The following is a 12038-nucleotide window of genomic DNA, read 5'->3' as shown; positions in this document are numbered from 1 at the left end:
CTATACCCCCCACCCACACTATCCCCGCTCTCTATCTCAAACCACCCACCCTACCCTCACTCTCTCTACCCCACCTATCCTAACCTACTCTCTACCCCACCCATCCTATCCCCACTCTCTCTAGCCCACCCAAACTACCACTTTCTTTCTAACCCAACCCAACCCCATCCATTCTCACTAACCCTACCCCCACTCGCTGTACCCCCAAACACCCACCCTACCCCCACTCTCTAAATTCACCCACCTTACCCAACTCTCTCTATCACAGCCACTCTATCCCCACCCAACTTACCCCCGCTTTCTATACCCCCACCCTACCCCGCTCTCTCTATCCCAAAACTCCCACCTTACCCCAACTCTCTACCCCATCCACCAAATCCCAACCCAGTCTACATCTACCCCACCCTCTCTAGAAAACCTACTCTACCTCTACTCTCTCTATCCACCCCACCCTACCTCCACTCTCTGGCCCCACCGCCCATAACCCCACTGTCTCTCCCCCACCCGCCCTACCCCCACTCTCTGTACTCCTAAACATCCACGCTCCCACCCACCTTACGCACGCTCTATATACCCCAACCATACCCCCTCTCTCTCTATCCCAATACTTCCACCCTACCCCCACTCTCTTTACCCTACCCACCCAATCCGCACCCTCTCTACCTCAACCCTGTCTACCACCAGCCACCCTATCCCCACTCTCTACCCCCACCCAACCGACCCCTACTCTCTCTACACCTGCCCACCCTACCCTAACCCACCCACTCTACTCCTATTCTCCCTACACCCACCCAACCCCAACCCTCTGTACCCACACCCAGTCTACCACCAACCCTACCCCCACTCTCTCTACACCCACCTACCCCGTGCCTACTCTCTTTACAGCCCCCCACCCTACCCCTACTCTCTCTATGCCCCCCACCCCACCTTACCCCTACTCTCTCTACATGCACACGCCCTACCACCACTCTCTACCCCACTCTCTACCCCACCCACCCTACCCACACTCTCTCTAACCCACTCACCCTACCCTCTCTACCCACATCCCCTCTTCTCCCACCCACCCTCTCTACCCCCACCCTACCCTCCCTACCCTACCATCAATCTACCCCAACCCACCCTTCCCCCACTCGCTATACCACCACCCGACCCCTACTTTCTCTAGACCCAACCACCCTACTCTCTCTACCCCACTCACCCTACCCCCACTCTCTACCCCAACCTACACATCCTACCCCTGCTCTCTAACGCTCCACCGGCCCTACCCCTGGTCTATCTACCCCACTCACCCACCCTACCCCTACTGTCTCTACACCCACCCACCCTACTCTCTCTACCCCACCCAACCTACCCTCACTCTCTCTACCTCACCCACCTGACCCCCAGGCACTCTAACCCACCCACCCTACCCCCACTCTCTACCCACACCAACTCTACACACCCTCTCTAACACCACCCCCGACCCCCTATTCTCCCTACCTCCACCCACTCTACCCCTACACACCCTACCACCACTCTCTACCCCACCCGCCCTACCCACACTCTCTCTAACCCAACTCACCATACCCTCTCTACCCTCATCCCCTCTTCCCCCACCTACCCTCTCAGCTGGGTTAGCCCTGCAGCTATCATTTTGATGTGATGGAACATTGGCATTATGAGGAAAAAAGCACTCGATTAAAGGGATGACAAGCTTCTCAGATTCCATTTAATGAAAGTCTTTCTCTTACAGTTCGTATTTTAATTTGTATTTTGTTGGTGTTTTGTGTAGCACTGGATTGCAGTAAGTAGCTTAAAATCCGCAAATTCAAAGTCACTGGGTGATAATGATACATATGCATATTTTATAGTGCAATCTATGAGTTTAATACAAGTTCGATGCAATCATTTATTTGGTGACAAGAAGCTCTGTGCTCGGGGAATGTGAGATCTACAAAGAGCATAAACATGAACTGCATTGATCCAAGGTGTTCCAGGCCACCAGTGACCACCTTGCGTTCCTCATTGTCTACTGAGGCTTCTATGCTGAATTTCTATTTTATTGACATGATTAAAACGTCATGTGATTCGCCTCTTAGCATACATGAATTAATCTCTTAGAAATAGCAATGTTGCCATATGTTTAAAGATGTTTCAATGAACTGTAAGGGTGAAGCATACAAGTATGACAGGACTAGTGTAATTTATGATATCATCTTGCCTAGTTGCACATACTGTACAAACCCAAGTCTAAGTATGTGAACAAAGACATATATGCAGATGTTATAGATATGACTTTTTCATGCAGTGCTCCATGAAAAAGCAAGGTCGACATTTCTGTGGCTGCACAATCATCACCGAAGAATGGCTAATTACAGCTGCTCACTGCGTCATAGACAGGTATGAAGAGATCATTCCATTCAATTATTTTACACTTCTGTATGTGTTGTATGTTATTTCAAACTGGCATGGTTTATTTAAACAGCACCTCCAGCACGTGCAGTATTCCATATATGAAAGAGATTATGAAATGTATTCAATGACAACTACAATGGAGACCGAGTGTGGTGTTAACATGACTGAGAAGAACACTCTCTTGCTTGTCTAATGGTCCTGCTTTGCCCCTGCAAGACCATTACCAGAGTTATTGATGATTATTTGAATACAGTGCTTGCAGCCGGATTACAATGCTGGCTGCATCTCAGTCCATCGGGATCATGCCATCCTTGCTACTATTTGTCCACAATTGTTTAGACCCTGTCATCTCATTTTCATATCCAGCGTTAGCGGCTGGCCCTTCTTTTGACCACGCTGCTCCAAGAGAGTTTGTGTCTGTGCGTTTTTTCACAGGATGAACCAATGATTATTTTGTAGGCCATGCAGTAAATCAATAGTGCTAGCATAAGACACGAGGAGCAATGCATTCCATATTTATAATCACGTGCCTCGTTCAGCCAGATATGCTTATCATAGTCAGCCTTTATATCAGAACTGATAAGCCTTTATATCAGAACTGATAACGTCATGTATATTGGTATGGTATGGTATTTCTCTGTCTGCTCCCTTTATAATGGTGAGAATACAGGAGAGTTAATCCTTTCTTTTTTACTACACAAAACATTTATACTGGATTTTGTAAATCTCTCGAAAAAACATTTGTTACTTGAAAATACCAGCACCTCCTGCCAACATCCCAAGTGAACAGTCGTGATTAAAGTGAGGACTGCCAGCATGGGTAAAGGGCCATTAAGAAGCTGGTGCTGCCGGCAGGTAATAATGGCGCTGGCACCTGGATGTTGGGCCAGTAATAATGCATTGCAAGTTTGCACACTCAATACTTACCACCCGCTTCATGGCATTATTTGCAGAGGACATATGCAACTCATGTGCCAAACTGTGTGCGAAATCCTGTTAGTCGATTCATGGAATCGAAGGCGCAGGACTTTTCCAGGACTTGCGTGGAGTTTGCGCAGGCTCGGCACGTCTCTGCGAGCCATCGAGTGCCTTTCGCGAGACACCACTCAGAGAGTGGTCCTGGCTTGCTCAGAGGGCTGGGAAGGGGGCCTCAGAAAATGGGCAAGAAGATGTGAAAAAGTGGGCGTTATGAGGGACGGCCCATATGCAGTCCCTTGCAAGTCCACATTTGCACCAAATGACACGTATCCATGGAACCACCCGCACAGTCTCTCGGCATTGAAATGGCAACGCAAATCCCTCGATCACTATGCAACCCAAAGGCAGGCGTAAGGACACTTGCGCATAGGATTCGGAGTGTGGAGGTGGGCATGCATGTCGGATTTAGGGGTGCATGTACGCAACTGGGGTTCCTTTTGAAGTTAGAGGTGTGCGTACGCAGTGTAGCAGGGTGCAGGAACGGTTTATGGGGGTTTGCACACAGATTTTCTGAATCTAACCCAGTTACGAAGTAACATGCACATGTTGTCGGGGTGCCAGCAACAGTTACGGGTGAACCCACGCACTGTTTGAATGGTGCGCGTATTCGCGCCCGGGGGAGCACACAAAGGTAGCTGGTCTCGCTATTTATGCTTTGCGCTTGGGCATGTCGGGGCAATTCCAGGCGCGACTTGCGAAAACGGTTACTTTGCACAGTTAATTCCATGAATATGCACGGGGCGCAGTTTTTAGTCTGTGCGCAGGCTTGCACAGTGTCATTCTCAGTGTGCGGTAATTGCTGGAGAAATGCAAACTTTTCCATGAATTTAGACCAGTGTGCAAGAATGGTGCAGTGTTCACACATGGCAACAAACCATTTAAAGGTGGGTGCCATAAAAGCAAAACACGTCCAGCAGACGCCTCGGGGAATGAAATGTCCCATTTCAATTTTAATTCAAACAAATCCAACACAGGAGAACAGGTGAAGATAGAGCTGCTGGCGCACTCGCTCAGGATCGGTGGCCAGGGCCATGCAGCAGTGTGAGGAAAAGCGAAGCAAATGGTGGATGCTGAATGCTTAAAGGAGATGACGGGGTGCAAGAAATTGTGGACATATAGTGGCAGAGATTGTCCCCATTCAGATGACCCTGATTGGCTGAGATGTAGCTAGTATTGTACAAAGGATGCTTATAGTTCATTCAAATAATTATAAATAATGTTTGTAAAAGTCATCTAAGGGCAAAGCAGCACCCTTGTACAAGCAACACAGAGTTCTTATCAAACATATTACCACCTTATTATCTTTGCATCTCACAATATGACCACCCACCAAGAGACTGGGCAACTTGGAAGGACTCTGGTGGAGGGAGAGGTGTGGGTGAGGGTGCTAATGAGAAGAAAAGATTCTTTTTACAAAATGAATTACAATTTAGATGTAACTGCTATGAAGAGGGTCGCAGACTAACCTTCATGAAACCCATGAAAGAAATTTAACAAAGTTGTGTAATTCTTAACAGATTTTGACTTTGCTCCTTGTTCAAATCAATTGTCTTTTCCAGAAACATCTGTTGCCTCTACGATATTTCTTCCATTGCCACCCACAGATTATTTTGCATGATTTCTTAATTTATCTGCCCTCCACCAAGTTACGACTGTTCCAGGGTTAAGAAAGATATTGGCACCCTGGACCCCAAAAATGCAAATATTCAAGACAGGAGCAGATTGGAAACTGAAAACGGCGCAGGACATTATTCTGAAAGTGGCCATTTATGTTGTCTGATTTCCATGTGTAATTTAATTTTGCAGGAACATAATTGAAGCGTGCAGACTAGAGTAAATGACATTTGAGAATAGCGTAGAGGCATAGTGCATAGGGAGCGGGGAGCATTTCAGAGTTTGAGGGAAAGAAGAGAGAATAAGCAAAATGTAAGTTAGGCCCAAGGAGTAAGGGCACTTAAACTTGGAGCTAAGGGTGTACAAGCCGAACAGAGAAATTAATAAGTGATGAGAGGGAAGAAATGCGGAGGCGAGGCAGACGCTAAACTGCTGCTACATTTAACTATTATACAAAGAGAGTGAAACTGTTGGTGGGAGAGTGTAGACAACAAGCAAAGAGATGCAAGAGAAGGAATATGGGCTGTGATGTGGGAGTCTGATTAGAAGCCTAATAGAAGAGCAGGAAACATATTGGAGGGATTGCAAAGTATATGGTGGCAGACCTGGAAAAAAGCTAACACAATGGTTAAGATGTTTGAGAGTGAGCATGCTAAAAAGAGTTCAAGAATTGTGGAACGCGGAACTAGAGATTTCATTACATTGGAAAAGTTGAGACGTACAGGTATAAGCAACACAAGGTTTGTGGACTGAAAAGGTTGGAAGGGTTGAAGAATATGCCAGGGTTATGGGTCGATATATAAGAGGGAGAAGAGCATCAGAAAAGAAAATAGAAGTACTTTTGTACAGCAATTGGGGGGCGTGCTGTCATATGCAGAAGAGAAGCACAGCACTTCAGTTTTGAAAGAACTGAGGTATCAGGATCCATGTCCACACATTTCAGCACAAGCTTACCTCATTTGGGCTTAGACCTTTCCCATACGGCACTTCCATATGTGGTGGACAGACAATGGGAGCACACTTTGGACTACATTCCCCAGCAGCCCTGGTGCACACTGTACGTCACTGTTTCGATCTCTAGAACAGCCACCCGGTGCTCTGCATTAATGAATGAGTGTGTGTTCTCGTAAGAGTTTCACCAGTGAAATCAGCAATTCAAGATTTCATGTGTTTGTCCTTATTCCCCCGAGCTGTCCCTTCCGGGTCCCTGCATGCAATCGGTGCCCTATCTTTTTCTTTCATTGTGTCTTCATACTCATGATCCCTTGCCATGCAGGTCTAAGTATGCATTTCTGACTCTGCTTCTGATTACTGGACGCAGGCCAGGCTTATACCTCCTGTTTAGTTGCCGGAACCAGACAGATCTCAGCAAATGAACTGGCACCCCTTAGGATTCCGCTTTGTGGACTATTCCTTGGTACTGTTGCTCAGAACATTTGCTTTTCGCAGATCCTATACTATTTTTGCCTAAGAATCCCAGAGTTAAAAGCACTCTCTTATTTGTTCAAACCCTACTGCGTTCAGACACTCAGACTTGCTTGATCTGCTTGTGTCATTGGGAATTGCTCCCGTCAGCCGCTTCCTGAACCTTTGTGCTCTCGCTTCAAATGCCTTAGCTCCTTGGATAGTGCCTCTGGACCCCCTGTTTCTTCTAGAAGAATATTACCCTGCACTACAAAGGGTATTATTTATTATCCTCCAGAATTCGTCATGAATACGTTCGTTGCAACAAAAACCTTGTAGTGACGTTAAGGGGCATGATTTAATGCAACAAACGGCCTGAAATTCAGCAGGTGTTGGAAGCTATGCCACCTTAATTATGAAGTACCTATTGCACAGCCCCTAAGCACACTGATAACATCATGCATGACATAACCTAGGACATGTCAAATACCATCAGTGTTGACATCATACGATAAGTCAGGCAGGACATCACCCATGACCTACTCAATTACTGTACTGTGAAGTGCCAGCCATGGGAAAATATTTTGCACAGATGCAGTAGGCCCTGTCTTCTATGAAGGTACACATTTTTTTTCATGCATTGTAACTAATGGTAGGATAACTACAGAAAGTTGGTCTTGAACATAGTGTACTCCGGTAACCCCAACCGGCCCATAGAGTCGGAGTTTTCCCAGAAGCACTTTAAGACAAGATAGCAGCACCTGTGAGATAAATGGGGGTGCAGATTAATTCTCCAACACCAAATCAATAATGACAACTCAATGGTTTGGCAAAGGGAGTCCATTTAATGACAAGTACAAAAAACGTGGAGTCTTATGAATATCAGCGGATGTGTGATCTTCTCTCTCGCTTCACAACTCCAATGAACTTCATAAAAAACACATCATTTATACTACAAACTCGTCATCACTGACATGAAACACTTGGCATGCAATTCTATTGGTTCAGGAAAGGTAACTTTAATATAGGTACTATATCTGTATATGGTAACGCAGTAAGGGGATTGGGTAAATACTGTCAGGTGGGGCATCTAAGCCCTTCCTTCAAAATGGCTACTGTAGAAGTCACTAAATGTACGACGTCCTCTTGGTTCTACTAACTATAGGACCCTAGATTACTTGGTCCCTTATGATTAGGTTCGCACCAACCCCACTCATACTTCTCCACTTTGCCTAGCAGCATGCAGATTGGGCGGCCAGGTGCAGGGTGCCCCCTAGTTTCCCTCTGGCCTTCTTCCAATTATTGTTACAATTAATCATCAGTTTAGTGGCCATGTGTCAATTATTTCATTGTGGTGGGACTCGAGACTGCATCTCCTGTCTGGAAAAGTTGTGATATCTTCGCCTGGCCCACTGCCATGCGTAGGTGGGAAAGTCTCACTTCTTCTTGCTCCGCTGGTCACGTGATTCAGACACCGTGAATTTGCCTCTTCTTCATGTAATTTGCGTATTTGATTTTCGTTTCACCCACCACCTGCCTTCGATTTCTTATCTTGACCTTTCAGAGCAAGATATTCTGTTCTTTGCTTCAATCAATTGTAGCTACTGTTCGTCCATTTTGACTGGCACGATTTGCCTCTGCTGAGTTTTGTTTCTGCCGCTTATTCTTGATTTTGCTAAATATGAAGCTCTCCTCGTGTGTCCTTTAGTAACTTTTGGGTTGATTCTGCTTCTTGTGCAAAGTGGAAGTATACTTATATAACGTGCTTCTTTTGAGGTAGAAATGTACAGGTGGCGCTTGCCGCACTATCTTTCTAGTTAGCATAGCAAGCCACACGATTTTCTTAGCTTTCTTGCGGTTCCAAGCATATGTACACGCGTAAACTGGTCGAATATCTTCGTCATGCTCATGGCTTAAGCTTCTTACATTTGACATCGTCCTTTCACCTTAGGTTCACGATGTCCCTGGCCCATGGCGTTTCGTCTCTTTATGTCATTCTCTGGTCGTCATATCTTCTACATGTGAGTCAGTCCGGGTTCTCGTGACGTCACCATTCGTCTTCCATCAAGACCTTTTTGGTTTCTTCAGGGACTGTACTTAGATGATCTTCATTTCGTTTCATTTGTTGATATGGTTTTCTCAATGGGTACCTTACTGTCCATGGTTTCCTTGGTATTGGTACTTCAACAGGCATTGTTCTTCTGATGTGTACTGGACAGAGCCACACTGCAGCTCTCTGCTGGTTTATTTGCTCATTATATGTCACATATTTCGGCATGAAGGCTCCTGGTACTTCAAAATGGACGGTTGGAGTGCGGGCTGTACTTGGGACCTCCACTACAATAGCATTCTACAATTTCAGATGTAATATAGCGGGAGTCTGCAACTTTTGGATCTCCAGTAGTTTCCAACATTACGACTCTGGAAGATGCTGCCCACGGTGAGTTTAGCCCCCAGATGGCCCCACAACCATTTCAAACACTGTAAAAGTGTTTGAAAATGGCTTTTAGCGCGCTTGGCGCTCCAGTCCCCTTACTCCCTCCCTCCCTCCTTCCCCAGCCCAATCCCGCCTCCCAACCCTCCCCCGGCACCCTGATTGTTCTCCTGACCCAGGAAAAATGGAGAAAAAAAAACGGAAACAAAATGAGCGTGGCGTCCTCGCCACCTCCATCACTCTGGAAGATGCTGCCCACAGTGAGTTTAGCCCCCAGATGGCCCCACAACCATTTCAAACACTGTAAAATTGTTTGAAAATGGCTTTTAGCGCGCTCGGCGCTCCAGTCCCCTTCCTCCCTCCAACCCTCCTTCCGCAGCCCAATCCCGCCTCCCAACCCTCCCCCGGAACCCTGATTGGTCTCTTGGCCACATATCATAAACCCTCCCAGGTCAGCCCTCTGCCCGGCAGCCCCCCAAGGCCAAGGACGGATCCTACATTGGCGGCTCCAAGATGTGTCTGCAGGTGTCCGCAGGGGAAGCCAGTGAAGTCAGCAGTCAACAGACACCAACAAAAACTGTGAGTGTGGCATGGGTGGGGAGTGGAGCAATTACTCTACTCCAGAAAACCACTGCCACTCTATCTTACCTCCCAATGACATAGAGTGCCATAATATTAGCATGTCCACACTTAGCTAGAATTGTGACTATTAGCCTGCATCGCATCTAGATGGAATTGTGAATATTGGCATGTCCACACTTAGACAGATTTGTAAATATTAGCATGTCCACACTTAGATAGAATTGTGAATATTAGCATGTCCACACTTAGCTAAAATTGTGAATATTGGCATGTCCGCACTTAGACAGAATTGTGAACATTAGCCTGCGTCGCATCGAGATGGAATTGGGATTATTGGCATGTCCGCACTTAGATAGAATTGTGAATATTAGCCTGCGTCGCATCTAGATGGAATTGTGAATATTGGCATGTCCACACTTAGACAGATTGGTAAATATTAGCATGTCCACACTTAGATAGAATTGTGAATATTAGCATGTCCACACATAGCTAAAATTGAGAATATTAGCATGTCCACACTTAGCTAGAATTGTGAATATTAGCCTGTGTCACATCTAGATGGAATTGTGAATATTGGCATGTCCATACTTAGATAGAATTGTGAACATTAGCCTGCGTCGCATCGAGATGGAATTGTGAATATTGGCATCTCCACACTTAGCTAGAATTGTGAACATTAGCCTGCGTCGCATCCAGACAGGTTTTGATTGAAGGATAGCATGCCCGCGCCCAGATGAAACTTGAAGGTTAGCATGTGCCACACTTAGAACTGTGAACACCAGCCTGCGCCGCTCCTAGATAAGATTGTGAATGTTAGCATACCCACACCTAGAAAGAACTCTGAACATTGACCTGCGCTGCTTCTAGATAAGACTGTGAAGGCCAACAAGTGCCACACTCAGAGAAAACTGTGAATGTTAGCATGCTGAAGGTCAGGTAACCCACTAACCAATATAACCTCAAACTCTGCATACTTATCTCACTCAAAAACTCACACAACCATCTCTCGCACCAACTTCACAACACTGCAACAACACATAAGCCAGAGCAACAGCACACGCGGACTGACACCGATCCAATACCTGCACCAAAGCTCAGTATCTGGTGTATACCGAGCTGAAGCTGCCAACAGAACACCACTCCTCTCACTATCCTACTCCCTCTTCACCTTACTAACCCATCCCACCTTATCGTTTACAGATCCGCCAGAGCGCCTGGGGACCAATTCCGTTGGTGATGGTGCGTGGTACAAATACCTTTAACATTTAACTTCTACTAACCCTACCCTGCGTAGGCAATAGTGAGGTATCATGGAAGTCATAGTCCCAAACTGTTTATAGTGATATTTTCGAATAACATTTTGTCGAAGGTCAAAATATCGAAAAAATAATGTGGAAAAAAAAATGTAAAACATCTTTTTTGGTTTGTTTTTGGTTCGAAATGGGGGGGGGTTTCCCCCAACCCCCCTTTTTTCTGATTTAACCCGTTTGTTTACTTGCGGAACCCAAAAAAAACATGTAAATAAAAAAAGTAAAGCAATCAAAAAAAAATGTCGACATTATTTTTTCGACATTTTGTAATTCGACCAAATGTTTTTGACATTTTAACCTGACACCGCCCCAAACATGCAGCAAAATGCTGGCTTCAAACCCTGACACTAAAATGATTACAACTTTTGTCGGTCGAGTACGTTAGCTACATGAAAGTGTTTTTTAACATGGTTAACCTTTGCAGGTCACCTGCCCTAACTGTTACCATTTGACATGGTTGAGGGCTAGCTTTTAACGTGTTATACTGACAGTAAGTTGTCTGATATATGAAGATACGTTGATTTTAGAAATTGTTCCATCTCATGTTGTATTGCCTGGTGGTCTGGGCCAAAGTCATAATTGCAGTACCCATATATCTTCTTTGCATAGAGGACTGTTTGTTGAGCAGAGTGGTGAAGGTCCATTCAACACAGAGTAACTCTGTTGTGTAAGATTACCATGGTTGTAAATAGACCGTTTTTCAAATGAAAACTTCAATCAAGCTTTTCACTTGAATCGACCGTTCTATGCAGAAACATGCCACAAGTGATGCCACATATGATGTCATCAATTATGTAATTTGTGATGCCATACCTCCGACCACCTGTAAATCTGCCTTTTTTCTGATAACATAATGGATGTCATATCATCTGTTATCAATGTGTGCTCTGCAACTACGCAACATCGGGTCTATCAAGTATTTCATCTTTTATTTTGTCAACTACATCAGAATGGATTACTAGTGGTGTACTGGGACAAGGCAGAGGCAGGTGGTTTAATACAACAGACTATTATTTGAGTACTAGGATGAGGAAGAGGGGTGTGGGGAAGTGCAATAGATTACAAATGTAGTAGTGGGACAAAGAAGAGGGAGATGGCGCAAAAGGTAGGATGACTGGTGGGTTACTGAGACAAGGAACTGGGAGGTGAGGGTTAGTGGGGGATTGTGATGAGTAAGAGTGAGCAGGGGATAGTGGGGACAGTAATGAGGAAAAGAGAGGTGTGGTAATGCAGGACTCTGATGAGGAAGAGTCAGGTGGAGTTAATGGGGGACTATGACAGTAAAAAGTGAGCTGTGGTTAGTAGGGGACTGTAATGAGGAA

General features: G+C 45.5%; 1 protein-coding gene across 1 annotated transcript in view; it reads left to right on the top strand.

Annotated features, from left to right (window-relative positions):
* The window catches only part of OVCH2 (ovochymase 2), a 1298878-nt gene that overhangs the window by 204508 nt on the left and 1082332 nt on the right, over nt 1-12038 (top strand). The window contains exon 3 of the mRNA XM_069623602.1: nt 2288-2379. Within this exon, the coding sequence (XP_069479703.1) occupies nt 2288-2379 (92 nt within the window). The remainder of the gene's footprint in view (nt 1-2287; nt 2380-12038) is intronic.

Source organism: Ambystoma mexicanum, chromosome 11, assembly GCF_040938575.1.
Source record: "Ambystoma mexicanum isolate Mex_15411 chromosome 11, UKY_AmexF1_1, whole genome shotgun sequence".
NCBI classification, from domain to species: domain Eukaryota; kingdom Metazoa; phylum Chordata; class Amphibia; order Caudata; family Ambystomatidae; genus Ambystoma; species Ambystoma mexicanum.
This window is presented reverse-complemented; position numbering and strand designations above follow the sequence as displayed.